Consider the following 25,237-nt stretch of genomic DNA (forward strand, 5'->3'; position numbering starts at 1 on the left):
GGGTCTAATAAACATGTTGATGGTTTGGATGAAGTAACTAATGAAAATAACTCAGACAGAACAATCGGAGAGAAAGAGTCTAACCAAATACCGGCATCACTGAAAGCAGCCAAAGATAACGATACGTCTTTGGGATGGTTATGAGTAATTTTTTCTCTAATAGTTAAAATTTTGTTAGCAAAGAAAGTCATGAAGTCATTACTAGTTAAAGTTAATGGAATACTCAGCTCAATAGAGCTCTGACTCTTTGTCAGCCTGGCTACAGTGCTGAAAAGAAACCTGGGGTTGTTCTTATTTTCTTCAATTAGTGATGAGTAGAAAGATGTCCTAGCTTTACGGAGGACTTTTTTATAGAGCAACAGACTCTTTTTCCAGGCTAAGTGAAGATCTTCTAAATTAGTGAGATGCCATTTCCTCTCCAACTTACGGGTTATCTGCTTTAAGCTACGAGTTTGTGAGCTATACCATGGAGTCAGGCACTTCTGATTTAAAGCTCTCTTTTTTAGAGGAGCTACAGCATCCAAAGTTGTCTTCAATGAGGATGTAAAACTACTGACGAGATACTCTATCTCACTTACAGAGTTTAGGTAGCTACTCTGCACTGTGTTGGTATATGGCATTAGAGAACATAAAGAAGGAATCATATCCTTAAACCTAGTTACAGTGCTTTCTGAAATACTTCTAGTGTAATGAAACTTATTCCCCACTGCAGGGTAGTCCATCAGAGTAAATGTAAATGTTATTAAGAAATGATCAGACAGAAGGGAGTTTTCAGGGAATACTGTTAAGTCTTCTATTTCCATACCATAAGTCAGAACAAGATCTAAGATATGATTAAAGTGGTGGGTGGACTCATTTACTTTTTGAGCAAAGCCAATAGAGTCTAATAATAGATTAAATGCAGTGTTGAGGCTGTCATTCTCAGCATCTGTGTGGATGTTAAAATCGCCCACTATAATTATCTTATCTGAGCTAAGCACTAAGTCAGACAAAAGGTCTGAAAATTCACAGAGAAACTCACAGTAACGACCAGGTGGACGATAGATAATAACAAATAAAACTGGTTTTTGGGACTTCCAATTTGGATGGACAAGACTAAGAGTCAAGCTTTCAAATGAATTAAAGCTCTGTCTGGGTTTTTGATTAATTAATAAGCTGGAATGGAAGATTGCTGCTAATCCTCCGCCTCGGCCCGTGCTACGAGCATTCTGGCAGTTAGTGTGACTCGGGGGTGTTGACTCATTTAAACTAACATATTCATCCTGCTGTAACCAGGTTTCTGTTAGGCAGAATAAATCAATATGTTGATCAATTATTATATCATTTACCAACAGGGACTTAGAAGAGAGAGACCTAATGTTTAATAGACCACATTTAACTGTTTTAGTCTGTGGTGCAGTTGAAGGTGCTATATTATTTTTTCTTTTTGAATTTTTATGCTTAAATAGATTTTTGCTGGTTATTGGTGGTCTGGGAGCAGGCACCGTCTCTACGGGGATGGGGTAATGAGGGGATGGCAGGGGGAGAGAAGCTGCAGAGAGGTGTGTAAGACTACAACTCTGCTTCCTGGTCCCAACGCTGGATAGTCACGGTTTGGAGGATTTAAGAAAATTGGCCAGATTTCTAGAAATGAGAGCTGCTCCATCCAAAGTGGGATGGATGCCGTCTCTCCTAACAAGACCAGGTTTTCCCCAGAAGCTTTGCCAATTATCTATGAAGCCCACCTCATTTTTTGGACACCACTCAGACAGCCAGCAATTCAAGGAGAACATGCGGCTAAACATGTCACTCCCGGTCTGATTGGGGAGGGACCCAGAGAAAACAACAGAGTCCGACATTGTTTTTGCAAAGTTACACACCGATTTAATGTTAATTTTAGTGACCTCCGATTGGCGTAACCGGGTGTCATTACTGCCGACGTGAATTACAATCTTACTAAATTTACGCTTAGCCTTAGCCAGCAGTTTCAAATTTCCTTCAATGTCGCCTGCTCTGGCCCCCGGAAGACAATTGACTATGGTTGCTGGTGTCGCTAACTTCACATTTCGCAAAACAGAGTCGCCAATAACCAGAGTTTGATCCTCGGCGGGTGTGTCGTTGAGTGGGGAAAAACGGTTAAAGATGTGAACGGGTTGGCGGTGTACACAGGGCTTCTGTTTAGGACTACGCTTCCTCCTCACAGTCACCCAGTCGGCCTGCTTTCCCGGCTGCTCGGGATCTGCCAGGGGGTAACTAACGGCGGCTAAGCTACCTTGGTCCGCACCGACTACAGGGGCCTGGCTAGCTGTAGAATTTTCCACGGTGCAGAGCCGAGTCTCCAATTCGCCCAGCCTGGCCTCCAAAGCTACGAATAAGCTACACTTATTACAAGTACCATTACTGCTAAAGGAGGCCGAGGAATAACTAAACATTTCACACCCAGAGCAGAAAAGTGCAGGAGAGACAGGAGAAGCCGCCATGCTAAACCGGCTAAGAGCTAGTAGCTACGCTAAGCTAGCGGATTCCTAAAAACACGCAAAGTGAACAATGTGTAAATAATTTAGAGGTGATTCAGCAGAAGGAGTGCTTTAGTTAAGGCACGTGAAGATTACACTGTGAAACAAATCGTAATCTAGATAACTAGATCAATCTAACTGCGCAGATTAAACAGCTAACAGATACAGAAAAACACCGCTGTGCTCCGGAACAGGAAGTGATACAATACCGCAGTGAGAGCCAACCACCAGTAGAGGCAAGCAAGAGGGGATCTGTGTGTGTGTGTGTCTGTGTGTGTGTGCCTGTCTGTCTGTGTGTGTGTGTGTGTGTGTGTGTGTGTGTCTGTGTGTGTGTCTGTCTGTCTGTGTGTGTGTGTGTCTGTGTGTGTGTGTCTGTCTGTCTGTGTGTGTGTGTGTGTGTGTCTGTCTGTCTGTCTGTCTTTTTGTCTGTGTGTGTCTGTCTGTGTGTGTGTCTGTCTGTTTGTCTGTCTGTGTCTGTCTGTCTGTCTGTGTGTCTGTCTGTCTGTCTGTGTGTGTGTCTGTCTGTCTGTTTGTGTGTGTGTGTGTCTGTCTGTCTGTGTGTGTCTGTCTGTCTGTGTGTGTGTTTGTCTGTCTGTCTGTGTGTGTCTGTCTGTCTGTTTGTGTGTGTGTGTCTGTCTGTCTGTGTGTGTGTCTGTCTGTCTGTGTGTGTCTGTCTGTCTGTTTGTCTGTCTGTGTGTGTCTGTTTGTGTCTGTTTGTCTGTCTGTGTGTGTTTGTCTGTGTCTGTTTGTCTGTCTGTGTGTGTTTGTCTGTCTGTCTGTGTCTGTTTGTCTGTCTGTCTATCTGTGTGTGTTTGTCTGTCTGTCTGTCTGTGTTTGTCTGTCTGTCTGTCTGTCTGTGTCTGTTTGTCTGTCTGTGTCTGTTTGTCTGTCTGTCTGTCTGTCTATGTGTGTGTGTGTGTCCACGTGCGTGTGTGTGTGTGAGACCTTTCTGATCCACAATCAATGTCCACCTGGAATAAATGCCATCAGACACAGCAGAACTGATTGGAAAATGCATGCTGTTGTAGCACTTTTTGAGCTCCTCTGCCTGATGATGGCGCTGTGCAGAGGATGCTCAACATTGTCCATGATGGCCAGCAGTTTACTGAGGGTCCTTCTCTCTGCCACTGATGTTAGTGTCTCCAGCTCTGTTCCCAGCACTAAACCAGCTTTCCTCACCAGCCTGTCCAGTCGCCCGGCGTCCCTCCTCTTCATGCTGCTCCCCCAGCAGACCACCACAGAGAAGAGGACACTGGCTACCACAGACTGGTAGAACATTCGCAGGAGTTTATGGCAGATCCTGAAGGACCCTAACCTCCTCAGGAAGTACAGTCTGCACTGTCCCTTCCTGTAGAGGGTGTCAGTATTGGCTGACCAGTCCAATCTATCATCCATAAGTGTCCCCAGATATTTGTAAGTCTGGACCATCTCCACATCGACCCCCTCAATGGAGACTGGCTGCGAGACTGGCTGCAGAGTGGGCCTGGACCTTCTGAAGTCCACTACCATCTCCTTTGTTTTGGTAATGTTCAGCTGCAGGTGGTTTGATTTGCACCACTCCACAAAGTCCTGTATCAGGTCCCTGTACTCTCTTTCCTGTCCCTCTCGCACACATCCCACAATAGCAGTGTCATCTGAAAACTTCTGCATGTGGCACGACTCCGAGTTGTAATTGAAGTCTGATGTGTACAGAGTGAACAGAACTGGAGAGAGCACAGTTCCTTGTGGTGCTCCAGTGCTGCTGATCACTGTGTCCGAGGTGCAGTTACTGAGTCTGACGTATTGTGGTCTTCCAGTTAGATAATCAGTGATCCAGGTGACCAAATGAGTGTCCACCTCCATCTCCATGAGCTTGTCTCTCAGTAGCAGGGGCTGGATGGTGTTGAAGGCACTGGAGAAGTCAAAAAACATGACCCTCACAGCGCTGTTACCCCTGTCCAGATGAGAGTGGGCCCTGTGAAGGAGGTAGAGGATGGCGTCCTCCACTCCCACCTTCTCCCTGTATGCAAACTGCAGTGGGTCCTCAGCATGTGTGACCTGAGGTCTGAGGACGCTCAGCAGCAGTCGCTCCATGGTCTTCATCACGTGGGATGTCAAAGCGACTGGCCTGTAGTCATTCAGCTCCTTCAGGTGTGCCTTCTTAGGAACTGGAATGACACAGGATGTCTTCCATGTGACTGGGGCCTTTCTGAGACGCAGGCTCAGGTTGAAAACATGCTGGAGGGGCTCCCCCAGTTGGTTGGCGCAGGCCTTAAGCATTCTGGGACACACTTTATCCGGGCCTGCTGCCTTCCTGGGGTGGAGTCTCCTTAGCTCTCTCCTGACCTGGTCTACTGTGAAGGAGGGAGGACGGTGAGACTGGGCGCTTGTTCCGGCTGACTGTGACGATGATGATGATGATGATGGTGGTGATGATGATGATGGTGAGGGTGAGGGCTGATCTGCTGGGGGTTTTGATGGTGATGAAGTGATAACTGCTGAGGGAGGGGTTGATGGGGGGTTTGCAGAGGTAGAACAATCAAACCTGTTAAAGAAGTCGTTAAATTGGTTTGCTCTGTCCACACCCCCATCTACTGGGCTGCAGCTGCTGTTTTTGCAGCCTGTGATGGTTTTCATTGCATCCCAGACCTCCTTCATGTTGTTGTCTTGCAGCTTTCTCTCCACCTTCTTCCTGTAGGACTCCTTGGCCTCTTTAAGGCGAGCCTTTAGTTCCTGCTGTACACGCCTAAGCTCTGACCCATCTCCGTCTCTGAACAGAGATGGGTCAGAGCAAAGTATTTTTACTTTGGTTTCAAATGAAATACCCCTGGACTGGAAATCTGCCTTTGTTATCCCACTTCTAAAAGGAGGGGACCCTTGTATTTTAAACAATTATAGACCAACCTCTAAACTTTGCATTTTGTCAAAAGTGCTTCAATCACTAGTCAGTGATCAGGTTAAAGAATTTTTGGCTACCAGTTCAATTCTGTCACAATTTCAGTCAGGTTTCTGCAAAAATCACAGTACTACAACTGCTGCCATGAAGGTAATAAATGATATAACTGAAGCTCTTGACAAGAAACAATGCTGTATGTCCTTGTGTATTGATTGTTCAAAAGCCTTTGACACTGTCAACCATAATATTTTAATCAGTCATCTTTCAGCTATTGGTTTTTCTCAGCAAGCAGTTGGATGGTTTGCAAACTATCTTACATGCAGAACCCGGGCTGTTCAAGTTGAGAATCTATCATCAGAAGTATTACATGTGAAAAAGGGTGCGGCTCAAGGATCTGTACTTGCCCCCCTACTATTCACCCTTTATATAAACAATCTAGGACAAAATATTCCAAACACAGCTTTTCATTTTTATGCTGATGACAGTGTCATATACTGTACAGGACCCACTCCTGCTAAAGCCTTTCAGTATTTACAGCTTCCTTCTTACAAGCAGGAAGTCCAGAACCTGAACGTCACGCTTCTTGGTGGAAATTTTACATCCGTTACTGAGTCAACGCTGACTTTCATCTGCATGTTTGTAGACGTGGCGATTGGAGCACCGCAGGAAGATGACCTGAAAGGAGCCATCTACATCTACAATGGCAGGAAGGAAGGGATCTCACCAAGGCCATCACAGGTACAGATGACCCTCCTGCCCTCCACGGGGCGCTGAGACATCTTACCAACATTATCCACAAGAATAAATCCATCAGCCCCCAGAGTCTTTGTTGCTCTGGTTCTCCCAAAGAGGTCTGACTCAAACCAGCTGAGCAGAGGCCGTGGTGTCCTTGGTTTGGGGGGTCACCGCAGGATTTGGTTGCTGCTGATGGATGGCAACACGTCTACAACTGACAGACTGAAAGTGGAACAGTGAGAAATTCCACTGGTGACAGACCATCTTCAAGTGTTTCAGAGGGTGTCTGGAGACCAGGTGGAGACTTTGGCTGAGCGTCGGTTTCCTCTGTAGTGGAATAACTTGAATTTGTTTGAATAATGATGAAAGTAATTTTGTTGATGAAGATGATTGTTGTGGTGATGAAGTCAGCTGACCTCACCCTGTGTGTGTTTTCAGAGGATTACTGGATCATCTCTGGGTCGTGACCTCAAGATGTTTGGGCAGTCACTGAGCTCTGGTATTGATGTTGATGCAAATGGTTACCAAGGTAACAGAACTGTCTCCTGTGAAAACATTTACTCTTCCTGTTCACACTGGATCTAACTTAAAGTACTTTAAATGGTTTCTTTGTCTCGGCCTCAGATGTCGCAGTCGGAGCGTTCCTCTCAGACTCTGCTGTGGTTCTCAGGTAAAATCAGTCACTACTGCCACCACACGCATCACGCACCAAAACAACCCAGTGAGTGATCATCATCATCAGCCTGGTAATCAGGGCCGATTAATCACACGACACTCGAGCCCTGAGTGATTAGATACTTCAGTGTGCGGTCTGCGTGTGCTCTGCCAGGAAAATGTAACTGGACCACATTTATACAGCACGTTCATGGTCACAGTGCTTTACAGTGATGCCTCACATTCACATACTGAGGTCAGGGTGCAAGTTACTCAACTGCAAATCCAAAGCAATTTAGGGAATAAGGACCTTGGCCAAGGGTCCTTAGCAACTTTCGTGCCTGATGAGGATTAATACCAAGGATCCTCTGGTCACAAAGATAAAGATAAACTTTATTGATCTCACAGAGGAGAAATTCACATGTTACGTCAGCTCTTAAAAAAACACACAAGGTGGGTCCAAGTAGAGGAAAATGTTCATCAAACAGCATGTGCAAGGATAAGCAATAATAATAATACTTGTAACAATACAAGACATAAGAAATGAGGTAGAAATAGAATATATATATATATATATATATATATATATATATATATATATATATATATATATATATATATACGAGGTCTGTGATGAAAAACGCGGTCCTTTTTATTTTTTCAAAAAATAAATGGATTTGATTCATATGTTTTTACGTCAGACATGCTTGAACGCTCGTGTGCATGCGTGAGTTTTTTCACGCGTGTCGGTGACGTCATTCGCCTGTGGGTAGGACTTGAGTGAGGAGTGCTCCACCCCGCCCGTCGGAATCTCTTTGTCTGAATAGCCGCTGCGGACGGCGCGCGTTGCTTTATCAACATTTTTTCTGGACCTGTGAGGAATATCCGAGTGGACACTATTCAAGAAATTAAGCTGGTTTTCGATGAAAAGTTTAACGGCTGATGAGAGATTATGGGGTGTTTCTGTCGCTGTAAGGACTTCCCACGGAGCGGGACGTCGCGCAGCGCTTCCAGGCGCCGTCGTCGGCCTGTTTCGACCTGAAAACATCCTAATTTAAGGCTTAATTCACCCAGGACGTCGTGAGAGAACAGAGAAGATTCAGAAGAGGCCGGCATGAGGACTGTATGCGGACATTCCACTGTTTAAGGACATTTTTTAATGAAAGACGTGCGCGCAAATTCGCCGAGTCGTCACGGAAACGACTCGGCGAATCTGTGTGCGCCGCGACAGGAAAAACACCTCCGTGTTGAAAACCATTTGTAAAATTCAGGCGGCTTTTGATGGCTTTCAACAAGTGAGTAACTGAGAAATTGTTTAACAGCTTGGGCATGTTCCAACTTGCCCGTTAAGGTTTCCAACGGAGGTGTTTTTCCTGTCGCGACCCCCCGCGGTCGGGTCCGGCCCGACACGCGACTGTGCCCGCACGTTCTTTCATTACAAAATGTCCGTTAACAATGGAATGTCCGAATAAACTCCTCATGCCGACTTCTTCTGAAAGTTCTCTGTTCTTTGACGACTTCCTGGATCAACAGAGCCTGAAATGTGGAAGTTTTCAACTTGAAACGGTGAGACGCTGCCGCCTCGAAGCGCAGATCGTCAGGCGCTGTGGGCCGTCCTTAAAGCGACACTACCAGACCAAAATCTCTCATCAGCCGTTAAAATTTTTACCGAAAACCAGCTGAATTTATCGACTGGTGTCCACTCAGTTGTGCCTTACAGTTTTGAAAAAATTTTGATCAAACAAAGCAGCAGTCTCTGAGCTATTCCTAAACAATGAAAAAAACGACGAGAGGGTGGGCGACTCCTCACTCAAAGACTGCCCACAGGCGAATGACGTAACCGACATGCGTGAAAAAACTCTTGCATGCCCACGAGGGTTCAAGCATGTCTGATGTAATCACACGTGATTCAAATCCATATGGTTTTTGAAAAAAATAATAAGGTCCGTTACTTTTATCACAGACCTCGTATATAAACATGATTGGGATTGAAAAGGAGATAGGAGCATCTTATTTACAATATGTGAAGTGGAGTTTAGATGTGATAAGGTGACATTAGTGCAGGGATTTGTAAACGAGTTGTTATTGCACGTGATTTGTGGACATATTATTGCATGTGGTTATTTCACAGTGTTATTGTACAGTCTGACAGCAGCAGGGAGGAACGACCTGCGGTATCGTTCCTTCTTGCACTGAGGGTGCCTCAGTCTGTCACTGAACGAGCTGCTCAGCTCCACTACAGTCCGGTGCAGAGGGTGAGAGGAGTTGTTCATGATGGATTTGAACTTGGTTAACACCCTCCTCTCTGCCACCTCCTCCAGAGAGTCCAGAGGACAGCCCAGGACAGAGCTGGACGTCCTGACCAACTTGTTCAGTCTCTTTCTCTCCCGCTCTGTGCAGCCTGGGGCCCAACAGATGACAGCATAGAGGAGAGGCCACAACAGAGTCATAGAAGGTCTTAAGCAGAGGCCTGCTCACTCCAAAGGATCTCAGTCTGCTCAGGAGGTGGAGGCAACTCTGACCATTTTTGTACAGGGCGTCGGTGCATGGGTGTAATTTGGTGGGGGATAGGGGGGACATGTCCCCCCCAACTTTTCAACCAGGGGGACAGAATATGGTATGTCCCCACCACCTTCTGACATATATGTGTGTACTTGAAACATGCTATGCCAGTCTTATGTGCAAACCATGTCAGAATAGTATCTTTGTTTCTGTAAGTTTGTATTTTTAGCAGCATTGACTTGTTTCCAACACCTGTTTCTTGTTTGTCACATTCAGAATTTTCTGGGACTGCATTTGCCCAGATTTGAAACCAAAAATCGTTGCCTCTAGGGACTAGTGTCTACACATAAGTATCAATGGACCATATGCTAATTGACTAAATTCTGAAAGTTAGAAAAGGAAATCAGAAAGTCTATCTGGGACCTCAGAAAGCCCATCTGCAACTATTGCTTGATCTCCAAAATCAGTCTGTGCAAGCGACATTATGTTCAGTATGAGTGTTGTTATTAGTGCCACTTCGAAAATTAAATTCATGATAAGTCATTTATCCTAAACTTATGATCTGTTGTTTTTTCAAACTTATGCAAAAACAAATCTTGGGGAAAAAAAATAGTATGTGATAGTTAATAATTATTAAGAACCTGTTCTTTCATATTCATGAATATATTTTACCACATTGCAGTTGTTTTTTTTTTAATGAAAACTCAACCTATCATTCTTTTTGAGTTCTACACATGTGGTGATACCTTATTTACACCAGGATGTTAATAAAATCAATGCTGGCTATTCTCAGAATAAAGTACTTATATCCACAGTTTCAAATTGTATTAGTCAAATGGTGTCCACTTTATGGTCTTCTCAAAACATTAAAATTACTGTTCTGGATGCTCAGAATGCAGCTGAGCTTATCTAGATACTGTTGGCTTCTGGGGGCCTAAAGTGGCCCCCAGACCCCCGGCCTATAGGCTTCGGCCCTGCGGACCTCGCACTTTGTCCCCCCAATTTCTAATTCTAAATTGTGCCCTTGCACCGGTGTTGTGAGTCCAGTCCAGTTTGCTGTTGAGGTGAACAGCCAGGTATTTGAAACTGTCTACAGTCTTTATGTCTTCCCCCTGGATGTTCACCGGTGGGTGAGGTGGTGGTTTCCTCCTGAAATCAATCACCATCTCCTTCATCTTACTAGTGTTGAGACACAAGTGGTTGCGCTCACACCAGTCCACGAAGTCTGTGATGACCGACCGGGACTCCAGCTCGTTCCCCTCAGACACGCGACCCACGATGGCGGAGTCATCAGAGAACTTATGGAGGTGGCAGCTGTCCATGTTGTAGGTAAAGTCCGAGGTGTAGAGGGTGAAGAGGAAAGGCGAGAGGACGGTGCCCTGGGGGACCCGGTGCTGCACCTTACCACCTCAGACTGACAACCGCGCAGCCACACATACTGCGGGCAGTCAGTGAGGTAGTCGATGGTCCAGGTGGCGAGATGTCCATCCACACCTGCGTCCTCCAGCTTCCTCCGCAGCAGTGCCGGTCTGATGGTGTTGAAAGCGCTGGAGAAATCAAAGAACATGACTCTCACAGCCCTCCCGCCGGTCTCCAGGTGGGTGAGCACTTGCTGCAGTAGGTAGCGTCATCTACCCCGATGTTGGGCCTGTAGGCAAACTGCAGTGGGTCCAGGGTGTCGCTCACCACGGTGCGGAGGTGAGACAGGATGAGCCGTTCCATGGTCTTCATGAGGTGGGAGGTCAAGGCAACTGGTCTGTAGTGGGCCGGTTCCTTGGCGTGTGGTGTTTTGGGAACCGGGACCACACAGGAGGTCCTCCACAGGGTGGGGAACACCTCCAGGCTGAGGCTCATGTTGAAGATATGGCTGAGGACCTCACAGAGCTCATATGGACAGGTCCTCAGCAGCCTCAGGGAGATCCCATCAGGTCCTGCTGCTTTCCTCTGCTTCAGCCGCAGGAGCTGGCCTCTCACCTCGGTCTGAGTTACAGCGGGGGGGGGGGTGTGTGAGCTGAGGTGGGCTGGTGCTGAATACAGTCCCGGGGGAGGAGGGATGAGGTCTGGGGTGCAGTGGAGGTGACCAGGGGATAGAAGGTGGGGGGGGTCAGTGGGACTGGAGGGCTGGCTGCTGGAGACGTGTGGAGGGCTGGGAGCAGGCGGGGGGGCAGGCGTGGAGGAGCCAAAACAGTTAAAGTAGCTGTTTAGCTCCTCTGCAAGCTGAGAATCCCCATTTGCAGTCCTGTTGGCACCCTGCCCACATCCAGAGGCAGTCTTGAGGCATCTCCACACGTCTCTGACATTGTTTGGGGCCAGCTGCTCCTCCATCTTCCTCCCTACACCTTCTTGGCTGCATGGATCTTCCACTGGAGCTCCTGTTGGACTCTACACTTCTCCTCTCTGTCTCCCGAGTTGAAAGCCCTCTTCTTCTGGTTCATCAGGACCTTCAGCTCGGGGGTCACCCAGGGGTGGTTGTTGGGAAAGCACCATACCCTCCGCGTGGGCACAGTGCTCTCCACACAGAAGTTCATGTAGTCAGTGACACACTGGGTCAGGCCGTTGATGTCTTCACCATAAGAGTTTTGAAACATGCTCCAGTCTGTGGTTCTGAAACAGTCTCTCAGCCTCTCAGTGGCCTCTTCAGTCCAGAGTTACACTGACTTTTTCTGCACTGGCTCTCTTCTCACCCTGGGTGTGTATTGGGGGAGCAGATAGACGAGGTTGTGATCAGAGCGTCCCAGCGGGGAGTGGAGGTGTAAGCGCCCTCCACATTAGCGTAAAAATGGTCCAGTATTCTATTGTCCCTGGTTTTACACGTGGCGTACTGGGTGAACGTGGGGAGGGTGGCGGAGGGAGGGGAGAGCCCACAAGCCCAAGCCCACATCTTTAACCACTACTTTTGGGAAAAAAGAAGAAGAGACAAAGAACATATCTGGAGGCAGATGGCGAGAAGGAATGTTAGAACTGAGAGTTGGGACTTTGAATGTTGTCAGTCTGACTGGTAATGTGAGCGAGCTGACTGACATGATGGAGAAGAGAAAGGTAGATATACTATGTGTTCAAGAGAAGTAAGACCAGGAGCATCAGAGGTGGGTTCAAGTTGTATTGTGGTGTCGATGGGTAGAGAAATGGTGTTGGGGTCGTTTCAAAGGAAGAGTATATTAAGAGTGTGTTGGAGGTTAAGCGAGTGTCTGACAGAGTGATGAGTGTGATGTTTGAAATTGAGGGGGTGATGATGAATGGCCCATATTCTGAATTCCTGGATTAATTTGGTGAGTTTATTTCTAACTTGTCAACTAGTGCTGATAACATTTTGATTATGGGTGATTTTAACATTCATATGAATCGGCCCTCTGATCCCTTCTGTAAATCATTTATGGAGATTGTAGATGCATTGGGATTTCAGCAGTGTATTCAGGGCTCAACACATATTAGTGGTAATACCCTGGATTTGGTTCTGGTATGTGGTATTGCTGTTATGAATATTGGGTTACTGCCCCTTGCATTGGTGGTCTCCGACCATTCACTTATTAAGTTTACATTTACATTACCGCGTTTAGTGGAGCAGCAACCTTGCCTATTACTGCGGCGGCGCATTAAACCTTCAACTAGGACTGATCTTGAAGCCAGATTGCCTGGTCTTCTAGCTTCAATTTTGCAGAATGCTCAATCAGTGGACAGTCTGGTGGATGGTTTGAATTTGGTACTCAAAACTACACTTGATGGGATTGCGTCTCCTTTATTAAGGCCTTGCCTTCCCAAAGTGTAGTCGCCTTGGTTTAATGGTTACTTGCGGGACCTCAGGCAGAAGGCTAGAGGTCTGGAACAGAAGTGGCGTAGCTCTAAATTAGAGGTGTTCCAGTCTGCATGGCATGATGCAGTTGCAGAGTATAAGCATGTACTATGGACTACAAAGCAGGCTTACTATTCAGATTTGATCAATAAAAATAAGCACAACTCAGAATTTTTGTTTGATACTGTAGCATTTCTTATCCATGGTCGGTCACCTGTTAGTCTTTCTCCGTTTATAGCTCAAGACTTCTTGGATTACTTTGAGAAGAAAATAGAAGACATTAGATTGGTGAAGAGAGAGCTGAGTAGGTGGGCAAAGCTCTCGATTTACCGATCGATCTACGTTCCGATCCTCACCTATGGTCATGAGATTTGGCTCATGACCAAAAGAACGAGATCGCGAGTACAAGCGGCCGAGATGAGTTTCCTCCGCAGGGTGGCTGGGCACTCCCTTAGAGATAGGGTGAGGAGCTCGGTCACTCGGGAGGAGCTTGGAGTCGAGCCGTTGCTCCTCCACGTCGAAAGGAGTCAGTTGAGGTGGCTCGGGCATCTTTTCCGGATGCCCCCTGGATGCCTCGCTGGAGAGGTTTTCCGGGCACATCCCATTGGGAGGAGGCCCCGGGGAAGACCCAGGACACGCTGGAGGGACTACATCTCTCGGCTGGCTTGGGAACGCCTTGGGGTTCCCCCGGAGGAGCTGGGGGAGGTGTGTCTGGATCGGGAGGTCTGGGCGGCTTTGCTTGAGCTGCTGCCCCCACGACCCGACTCTGGATAAAGCGGAAGAAAATGGATGGATGGATGGATGGATAGATTGAGCATATCCAAACATGCTTTTGCTCAATCTCTGCACCCTGCTGTGGAGGTGGGTGTTAATAATGAGGTGACACCTAGATTTACAGAATTTTATACTATTTCACTAGACGCGCTAGCAAAGCTCGTGACGTCTACAAAAAGCACAACCTGCCTATTTGATCCTATACCAACAAAACTGTTTAAGGACCTGTGGCCCATTCTTGGGCTGACTGCTGGAAGTTGTTAATCTTTCATTAAGCTCTGTTTCTGTTCCTGGGTGTTTTAATTCTGCAGTGATTAAACCATTACTTAAGAAACCTGGCCTTGACCCTGGTGTATTGAGTAATTACAGGCCGATATCACATCTGTCATTCTGTTGTAAAATTCTGGAAAAAGTGGTCTCACGGCAGCTTGTAGACCATCTTACTGAAAATGATCTTTTTGAGCCACTTCAATCTGCTTTCAGAAAACATCACTCCACAGAGACAGCGCTTGGTGAATGATTTTCTGTGTACAATGGATTCAGACACCATGATGGTTTTAGTGCTCTTGGATCTTAGTGCTGCATTTGATACTGTGGATATTGTGTTTTACTTGATAGGCTGGAAAATTACTTTGGGATTACTGGAAGTGTTCTTGCTTGGCTGACGTCATACTTGTCCAGTTGGTTCTTATTGTGTTGCGTATAATAACACTACTTCTGGCCTTGGTAAAATAAAATTTGGGGTTCCACAGGGGTCTGTGTTAGGCCCCTTGCTTTTCTCACTTTATATAGCGCCCCTTGGGCATATTCTGCGGCATTATGGGATTGCCTTTCATTGTTATGCTGATGATACTCAATTGTACATGCCGGTAACTGCTGGTAATCTTGCCCATATAAAAGCCTTAGAAGACTGCCTTATATCTGTGAGAAGTTTATTGTCTAGTAATTTCCTACTCTTGAATTCTGATAAGACTGAAATGATAGTTCTTGGTCCAGCTAGACATCGGCATCAATTTGACCAGCTGGTGCTTAATTTGGGTTTGTGTGTTGTGCATCATACGGACAAAGTGAGGAATCTTGGAGTACTTTTTGATCCTACATTGCCTTTTGGTCCCCACATTAGAGACATTACGAGGACTGCCTTCTTCCATCTGCTAAACGTGGTGAGGATTCATCCCATCCTGTCTATGGCTGATGCTGAGACTTTGATACATGCGTTTATTTCTTCCAGACTGGATTATTGTAATGTTTTGTTTTCTGGCCTGGCGCAGTCTAGCATTCGAGGACTTCAGTTGGTACAGAATGCTGCTGCCAGACTTTTGACACAAAGTAGAAGGTTGACCACATTACACCCATTCTGGCATCTGCCAGATCAGATTTTAAAGTTTTATTGTTGGTTCATAAAATTGTTCATGGACTGGCATCTTCTTACCTGGCGAACTTGGTTAAGCCCTACGTACCTGCACGGCCCTTGCGTTCGCAGGGCTTCTGTGTGTTCCGAGGATGAACAAGAAGTCTGTGGGGTATAGAGCCTTCTCCTACCGTGGTCCGACTCTTTGGAACGATCTACCTGCTGTTATTCGGCAGTCTGACATGGTGGAGACTTTTAAATCAAGACCGAAGACACACTTTTTTAGACTGTCTTATCATTAATTTAATTTGTTTTTGTGTTTGCTTTGTAATTTCTTTTTATTCTACTACTTTATCTTTTTATTGTGCTTTTCTTGCTTTTAATTTTGATTTTAAATTAATTTATGTTGTTATGAATTGTGTGAAGCGCCTTGGGGCGACTTTGTCATGAGTTGGCGCTATATAAATTAATAAATTGAATTAAAAATTGAAATTGAATCATCAGTGCATATGCCCCACAGGTAGGTTGTGAGAAGAAGGAGAAAGAAGAGTTAGATGAGGTGGTGGAGAGTGAACCCAAGCATGAAAGAGTGGTGATAGGAGCGGACTTCAGTGGGCATGTTAGTGAAGGGAACAGAGGTGATGAGGAAGTAATGGGTAGATATGGTATCAATAACAGGAATGTGGAAGGACAGATGGTAGCCTACTTTAAGAAGGAGGACTGGAGGAAGGTGCGCCTCTTTCTGAGATGCTCCGTCATCCAGCAGAGTGTGTTCTCACATTTTCAAGTTCCAATACAGATTGCACATTTCAAATTCTCACTCATTCCCACACCTGTTTGAAATCCTAAGTTCCTTCAGTACCAACAGAGTCCTGTTCAGAAACTCTACAGCAGGTGAACATCACATATCAATCAATGTGATCGATCCAGGAAAGGCTCCTGTCTCCACTATACACTCACTGGATCTTAGCTGTCCAGTTGGGACATCTGGATGGGGACATGAGTAAAGAACAGAAGAATGATGGGGGATGGATAAATGAAGAATGGAAGGAAAAGAAGCTTCTGGACCAGAATATGTGCAGTAGGTCACAAAACTCACAAACCTGGACTAGATCTTTAATACCATTGCTAGGTGCTCTAGGATCAAAGGAGGTTCAATGCTTCTGCAGCCATCAAAAATCAGCATCATCTTCACGTTCTGCAGCACATCTCAACAAGTCCGACTTCCGAGGAGCCACCAGACACATTTCCATATCTTCTGTTGAAGGGACTTTGCAGGGATTCTCATTCAGTCATTGTTCTTACAAAGAATAAAAACAAAACTATCACTACAACACCAGCAACTTTGACCTTTGACCTCAACATGTGAACAGAGACACACACGATTGGCAGCAGGTTTGAAAACACGACCACCGTCTGAGTCCACTCGTCTGACGTAGTTTTTGCCACTGTGGGTTACAGGAGTCGCCCCGTGGTCCGGGTTGAGTCATCTCTGATTGTGCCTGAGCAGATTGACCACCAGGTGGCGCAGTGCCAAGAGCATGGATCTCCAACTGTCTGCTTCAATGTCACCATCTGCATCAGTGTCATTTCCCGACAGTACCGTGGGGTGACAGGTAAACCTGATCAGTCTGACATCTGAGACTAAAGAACCAACTCATCATTCACATTCTGTCTCCTGTTCAGATCTTCAGTATCGTTTGACCTCTGACCTCCTACGCAAGCCATCCTTCCCACCTCGTATTTATTTCCATGGTAACGGCTCATCCTATAGCACAAGGGGGCGGGTCAGAACTCGACAAGGACAGCTCACCTGTACGACTCACCTGACGTATCTGAGGGTAAAACTCGTCTGACTGAACTCATCAGAGAAGATGCTCATTTACAGCTTGAACCTTTCTGAACACTTTTACTCAGCTGAAAAAAAGTCTTTGTGTCCAAATCCCACAGAATGATGTCCAGGATATTTTCACTCCGCTCCAATTTGAGGTTTCCTACAGTCTCAGAGAACCAAGCACCCACAGAACCACACCCACAACCTTTCCACCATTAAAACCCATTCTGCAGCAGAGCGGAGACGCCCGCAATATCATCACCAACCAGGTACAAGCTAATACCACCTACCAGGTACCAACCAGGTACCAATTAATACCACCTACCAGGTACCAGCTAATACCACCAACCAGGTACCAAACAGGTACCAGCTAATACTACCAACCAGGTACCAGCTAATACTACCAACCAGGTACCAGCTAATACCGGCAACCAGGTACCAGCTAATACCGGCAACCAGGTACCAGCTAATACTACCAACCAGGTACCAAGCAGGTACCAGCTAATACTTCAAACTAGGTACCAGCTAATACTACCAACCAGGTACCAGGTAATACTACCAACCAGGTATCAACCAGGTACCAGCTAATACCACCAACCAGGTACCAGCTAATACCACCAACCAGGTACCAGGTAATACTACCAACCAGGTATCAACCAGGTACCAGCTAATACCACCAACCAGGTACCAGGTAATACCACCAACCAGGTACCAGGTAATACTACCAACCAGGTATCAACCAGGTACCAGCTAATACTTCAAACTAGGTACCAGCTAATACTACCAACCAGGTACCAGGTAATACTACCAACCAGGTATCAACCAGGTACCAGCTAATACCACCAACCAGGTACCAGCTAATACCACCAACCAGGTACCAGGTAATACTACCAACCAGGTATCAACCAGGTACCAGCTAATACCACCAACCAGGTACCAGCTAATACCACCAACCAGGTACCAGGTAATACTACCAACCAGGTATCAACCAGGTACCAGCTAATACCACCAACCAGGTACCAGGTAATACTACCAACCAGGTACCAAGCAGGTACCAGCTAATACTACCAACCAGGTACCAGCTAATACCACCAACCAGGTACCAGGTAATACTACCAACCAGGTACCAAGCAGGTACCAGCTAATACTACCAACCAGGTACCAGCTAATACTTCAAACTAGGTACCAGCTAATACTACCAACCAGGTACCAGGTAATACTACCAACCAGGTATCAACCAGGTACCAGCTAATACCACCAACCAGGTACCAGCTAATACCACCAACCAGGTACCAGGTAATACCACCAACCAGGTACCAACCAGGTACCAGCTAATACCACCTACCAGGTACCAGCTAATACCACCTACCAGGTACCAACCAGGTACCAGCTAATACCACCTACCAGGTACCCACCAGGTACAAGCTAATACCACCAACCAGGTACCAACCAGGTACCAGCTAATACCACCAACCAGGTACCAGCTAATACTACCAACCAGGTACCAACCACGTACCAGCTAATACTACCAACCAGGTACCAGCTAATACCACCAAACAGGTACCAGCTAATACTACCAACCAGGTACCAGCTAATACTAACAACCAGGTACCAGCTAATACCGGCAACCAGGTACCAGCTAATACTACCAACCAGGTACCAACCAGGTATCAGCTAATACCACCAACAAGGTACCAGCTAATACTACCAACCAGGTACCAGGTAATACTACCAACCAGGTACCAACCAGGTACCAGCTAATACCACCAACCAGGTACCAGCTAATACCACCAACCAGGTACCAGCTAATACCACCAACCAGGTACCAACCAGGTACCGGCTAATACTACCAACAAGATACCAGCTAATACCACCAACCAGGTACCAGCTAATACTACCAACAAGATACCAGCTAATACCACCAACCATGTACCAGCTAATACTACCAACCAGGTACCAACCAGGTATCAGCTAATACTACCAACAAGGTACCAGCTAATACTACAAACCAGGTACCAGGTAATACCACCTACCAGGTACCAGCTAATACCACCTACCAGGTACCAGCTAATACCACCTACCAGGTACCAGCTGATACCACCTACCGGGTACCAACCAGGTACCAGCTAATACTACCAACTAGGTACCAACCAGGTACCAGCTAATACCACCTACCAGGTACCAACCAGGTACCAGCTAATACTACCTACCAGGTACCCACCAGGTACCAGCTAATACTACCAACTAGGTACCAACCAGGTGCCAGGTAATACTACCAACCAGGTACCAACCAGGTACCAGCTAATACCACCAACCAGGTACCAGTTAATACTACCAACCAGGTCCCAGCTAATACCACCAACCAGGTCCCAGCTAATACCACCAACCAGGTGCCAACCACGTACCGGCTAATACTACCAACCAGGTACCAGCTAATACTACCAACCAGGTACTAACCAGGTACCAGCTAATACCACCAACCAGGTACCAGGTAATACTACCAAGCAGGTACCAGCTAATACCACCAAGCAGGTACCAGCTAATACTACCAACCAGCTACCAGCTATACCACCAACCAGGTGCCAACCATGTACCAGCTAATATTACCAACCAGGTACCAGCTAATACCACCAACCAGGTACCAACCACGTACCAGCTAATACCACCAACCAGGTACCAGCTAATACTACCAACCAGGTACCAACCAGGTACCAGCTAATACCACCAACCAGGTACCAGCTAATATTACCAACCATGTACCAGCTAATACCACCAACGAGGTGCCAACCATGTACCAGCTAATACCACCAACCAGATCAAATCAAATCAATTTTATTTATATAGCACCAAATCACAACAAACAGTTGCCCCAAGGTGCTTTATATTGTAAGGCAAGGCCATACAATAATTACGGAAAAACCCCAACGGTCAAAACGACCCCCTGTGAGCAAGCACTTGGCTACAGTGGGAAGGAAAAACTCCCTTTTAACAAGAAGAAACCTCCAGCAGAACCAGGCTCAGGGAGGGGCAGTCTTCTGCTGGGACTGGTTGGGGCTGAGGGAGAGAACCAGGAAAAAGACATGCTGTGGAGGGGAGCAGAGATCGATCACTAATGATTAAATGCAGAGTGGTGCATACAGAGCAAAAAGAGAAAGAAACACTCAGTGCATCATGGGAACCCCCCAGCAGTCTACGTCTATAGCAGCATAACTAAGGTTCAGGGTGGTTCAGGGTCACCTGATCCAGCCCTAACTATAAGCTTTAGCAAAAAGGAAAGTTTTAAGCCTAATCTTAAAAGTAGAGAGGGTGTCTGTCTCCCTGATCTGAATTGGGAGCTGGTTCCACAGGAGAGGAGCCTGAAAGCTGAAGGCTCTGCCTCCCATTCTACTCTTACAAACCCTAGGAACTACAAGTAAGCCTGCAGTCTGAGAGCGAAGCGCTCTATTGGGGTGATATGGTACTATGAGGTCCCTAAGATAAGATGGGACCTGATTATTCAAAACCTTATAAGTAAGAAGAAGAATTTTAAATTCTATTCTAGAATTAACAGGAAACCAGTGAAGAGAGGCCAATATGGGTGAGATATGCTCTCTCCTTCTAGTCCCCGTCAGTACTCTAGCTCAGTGATTCTCAACCGGGGTGCCGCGGCACCCTAGGGTGCCGTGATCGATCGTCAGGAGTGCCGTGGGTATTTTTCATATTCGCGATTATTTTTCATATTCGCGATTACCGTGAATGATTTATTTTATCCACAAAGCATAAAACGACTCAGAATCTGACGTCATTGTTCTGCAGCCTCGCTCTCGTCTTAAGGCGGGACAATAACAAGGAGGCTGACGGCCGATTAAAACAGTGCCGTCTCCTTCAAAAGCCGTCTAAAATGCAGAGCTGTCGGTGTGTGTGCACGTGCGCGGAGTTAACAGGCTGCAGACTGCGACGGAGGGGGTGGGTGAGGGAGGGGAGGGGGTGGGTGAGGGAGGGGAGGGGGTGGGTGAGGGAGGGGGGGGGGGGGGGTGAGGGAGGGGAGGGGGGTGGGTGAGGGAGATTCCTGAATGCAGGCGCGACACGTTCAGTGCGGAGCAGAGAGGATTTTAAATGGAGTGATGTAATATAATAACAAACGAAAACGTGAAGCTTTTACTTCTCTCTGAACTTTCTCTAAAGGTGTGATTCTGCCGTTACCATCCTGTTCACACCATGTGCGCGTCGTATGCTGAATTTATGAGATCATGAGATGAAATAAACGGTCAAATATCTTTAAAAACATATTTAAAAAATGAGAATATATGAATGAACTGAGATACACACAAAAAAAAACAATGTTCAGACGCACAGATCACAAAAAGCAGGTGAGAACTCTGAACTTTAACAGCTGTTATTTTCCAAAGGTATTTATTTGTTCAGTCTTGAGCTTAATGCAGTGTTTAAGCACAAAACGTGACTGATGAGGAGAAACAATTTCAGAAATGCAACAGAAACAACCACAAATCAGAAAAAGTTGGGACTGTATGTAAAATGAAGATAAAAATAAAAATGTTGCACCATTCCCAGTTTCTCCACTCACAGAAACCAAACGTTCTTCCAGAGTTGTGTAATTATACTACAATAGTAGAATATAAAGAAGGGGGAAAAAAGAAAAAAATAGACAATATATTCGTCAATCGCAATTATTTGTCTGACAATTAATCGTCTCCAGAAATTTCTAATCATGACAGCCCTACTTGAGATCAGAGCGCAAAATGCTTGAGGATTTTCGAAATGCGATGTTTTCTGTATCAATTTTCTATTGCGATAATTGGGTTTTGCGCAAAACCAGAGGTAATAGAATTATAATATTATTTTAGTTGGTGGTGTGCCGCAGGATTTTGTAAATATAAAAAGGGTGCCGCGACTCAAAAAAGGTTGAAAAACACTGCTCTAGCTGCAGCATTTTGAATTAACTGAAGGCTTTTTAGGGAACTTTTAGGACAACCTGATAATAATGAATTACAATAGTCCAGCCTAGAGGAAATAAATGCATGAATTAGTTTTTCAGCATCACTCTGAGACAAGACCTTTCTGATTTTAGAGATATTGCGTAAATGCAAAAAAGCAGTCCTACATATTTGTTTAATATGCGCATTGAATGACATATCCTGATCAAAAATGACTCCAAGATTTCTCACAGTATTACTAGAGGTCAGGGTAATGCCATCCAGAGTAAGGATCTGGTTAGACACCATGTTTCTAAGATTTGTGGGGCCAAGTACAATAACTTCAGTTTTATCTGAGTTTAAAAGCAGGTACCAACCAGGTACCAGCTAATACTACCAACCTTCTCCCTGTCTGACCGTGATGTCCTCTTTGTCCCTGTCTGACTGATGTCCTCCTTGTCCCTGTCTGACTGTGATGTCCTCCTTCTCCCTGTCTGACTGTGATGTCCTCCTTGTCCCTGTCTGACTGATGTCCTCCTTGTCCCTGTCTGACTGTGATGTCCTCCTTCTCCCTGTCTGACTGTGATGTCCTCCTTGTCCCTGTCTGACTGTGATGTCCTCCTTGTCCCTGTCTGACTGTGATGTCTTTCTTCTCCCTGTCTGACTGTGATGTCCTCCTTGTCCCTGTCTGACTGATGTCCTCCTTGTCCCTGTCTGACTGTGATGTCCTCCTTCTCCCTGTCTGACTGTGATGTCCTCCTTGTCCCTGTCTGACTGATGTCCTCCTTGTCCCTGTCTGACTGTGATGTCCTCCTTCTCCCTGTCTGACTGTGATGTCTTTCTTCTCCCTGTCTGACTGTGATGTCCTCCTTGTCCCTGTCTGACTGATGTCCTCCTTGTCCCTGTCTGACTGTGATGTCCTCCTTCTCCCTGTCTGACTGTGATGTCCTCCTTGTCCCTGTCTGACTGATGTCCTCCTTGTCCCTGTCTGACTGTGATGTCCTCCTTCTCCCTGTCTGACTGTGATGTCCTCCTTGTCCCTGTCTGACTGATGTCCTCCTTGTCCCTGTCTGACTGTGATGTCCTCCTTGTCCCTGTCTGACTGATGTCCTCCTTGTCCCTGTCTGACTGTGATGTCCTCCTTCTCCCTGTCTGACCGTGATGTCCTCTTTGTTCCTGTCTGACTGTGATGTCCTCCTTCTCCCTGTCTGACTGTGATGTCCTCCTTCTCCCTGTCTGACTGTGATGTCCTCCTTGTCCCTGTCTGACTGTGATGTCCTCCTTCTCCCTGTCTGACTGTGTTGTCCTCCTTGTCCCTGTCTGACTGTGATGTCCTCCTTCTCCCTGTCTGACCGTGATGTCCTCTTTGTCCCTGTCTGACTGTGATGTCCTTCTTCTCCCTGTTTGACTGTGATGTCCTCCTTGTCCCTGTCTGACTGTGATGTCCTCCTTCTCCCTGTCTGACCGTGATGTCCTCTTTGTCCCTGTCTGACTGTGATGTCCTTCTTCTCCCTGTTTGACTGTGATGTCCTCATTGTCCCTGTCTGACTGTGATGTCCTCCTTCTCCCTGTCTGACCGTGATGTCCTCTTTGTCCCTGTCTGACTGTGATGTCCTCCTTCTCCCTGTCTGACTGTGATGTCCTCCTTGTCCCTGTCTGACTGTGATGTCCTCCTTCTCCCTGTCTGACCGTGATGTCCTCTTTGTCCCTGTCTGACTGTGATGTCCTTCTTCTCCCTGTTTGACTGTGATGTCCTCCTTGTCCCTGTCTGACTGTGATGTCCTCCTTCTCCCTGTCTGACCGTGATGTCCTCTTTGTCCCTGTCTGACTGTGATGTCCTTCTTCTCCCTGTTTGACTGTGATGTCCTCCTTGTCCCTGTCTGACTGTGATGTCCTCCTTCTCCCTGTCTGACCGTGATGTCCTCTTTGTCCCTGTCTGACTGTGATGTCCTTCTTCTCCCTGTCTGACTGTGATGCCCTTCTTCTCCCTGTCTGTGATGTCCTTCTTCTACCTGTCTGACTGTGATGTCCTCCTTCTCTCTGTCTGACTGTGATGTCTTTCTTCTCCCTGTCTGACTGTGATGTCCTCCTTCTCCCTGTCTGACTGTGATGTCCTTCTCCCTGTCTGGCTGTGATGTCCTCCTTGTCCCTGTCTGACTGTGATGTCCTCCTTCTCCCTGTCTGACTGTGATGTCCTCCTTGTCCCTGTCTGACTGATGTCCTCCTTGTCCCTGTCTGACTGTGATGTCCTCCATCTCCCTGTCTGACTGTGATGTCTTTCTTCTCCCTGTCTGACTGTGATGTCCTCCTTGTGTCTGTCTGACTGATGTCCTCCTTGTCCCTGTCTGACTGTGATGTCCTCCTTGTCCCTGTCTGACTGATGTCCTCCTTGTCCCTGTCTGACTGTGATGTCCTCCTTCTCCCTGTCTGACTGTGATGTCTTTCTTCTCCCTGTCTGACTGTGATGTCCTCCTTGTGTCTGTCTGACTGATGTCCTCCTTGTCCCTGTCTGACTGTGATGTCCTCCTTGTCCCTGTCTGACTGATGTCCTCCTTGTCCCTGTCTGACTGTGATGTCCTCCTTCTCCCTGTCTGACTGTGATGTCTTTCTTCTCCCTGTCTGACTGTGATGTCCTCCTTGTCCCTGTCTGACTGATGTCCTCCTTGTCCCTGTCTGACTGTGATGTCCTCCTTCTCCCTGTCTTTCAGACTCAGTTTTTTCGTGTTTGTTCTCTGAGGAATTGTTCTACGGACATGAAGCTGTCAGCTCACCTGCTGCTGCCACAGTATGAACACACAGACACACTGCCACCCTCTGGCCTGGACAGTTTCATGATTTCATACAGGATGTCGTGAAATCCACCTTTCAGTCACAGACATTGCTATGATGAAATTTGTTGTCTTAAATCAGGAGCAAAACAATCCAGACCTTTGGATCTAGTTTAGGCCTAGTGGCCAGTGATCACCTTAGTATTTCTTCTGTTTTTCTTGTTGCTTAATGCTGAGAAATTATACGGTATTTGTTGTCTTTATGATGCCTGATACTGTTTTTTTTTTTTTTTGTCTCATTCTGTGAATTGTTCTGTAATTTATGTCTGTATCATGGCCCAAGCTGAGGGTCACTCCTTTGAGTCTGGTCTGCTTGAAGTTTCTTCCTCAGAGGGAGTTTTTTTCTTACCACTGCTGCTCTGGGAGTTTGTTTGTTGTGATTTGGCGCTATATAAATGGAAATAAATTGAAATTGTAATTTGGACTGAGACACTGAGGACAGTGTTGGGAAGGTGTCGTGACACGGACCCACAACAGGGGGCGTTA

General features: G+C 46.4%; 1 protein-coding gene across 1 annotated transcript in view; it reads left to right on the top strand.

The window, feature by feature from the left end:
* itga4 (integrin alpha 4) overlaps positions 1-25,237 on the top strand; it is a 259,368-nt gene that overhangs the window by 175,895 nt on the left and 58,236 nt on the right. The window contains exons 12-18 of the mRNA XM_034186123.1: positions 6,014-6,108; positions 6,544-6,634; positions 6,730-6,775; positions 16,638-16,792; positions 16,863-17,017; positions 17,127-17,279; positions 24,632-24,708. Of these exons, the coding sequence (XP_034042014.1) occupies positions 6,014-6,108; positions 6,544-6,634; positions 6,730-6,775; positions 16,638-16,792; positions 16,863-17,017; positions 17,127-17,279; positions 24,632-24,708 (772 nt within the window). The remainder of the gene's footprint in view (positions 1-6,013; positions 6,109-6,543; positions 6,635-6,729; positions 6,776-16,637; positions 16,793-16,862; positions 17,018-17,126; positions 17,280-24,631; positions 24,709-25,237) is intronic.

Source organism: Thalassophryne amazonica, chromosome 14 (genome assembly GCF_902500255.1).
Source record: "Thalassophryne amazonica chromosome 14, fThaAma1.1, whole genome shotgun sequence".
Taxonomy (NCBI): domain Eukaryota; kingdom Metazoa; phylum Chordata; class Actinopteri; order Batrachoidiformes; family Batrachoididae; genus Thalassophryne; species Thalassophryne amazonica.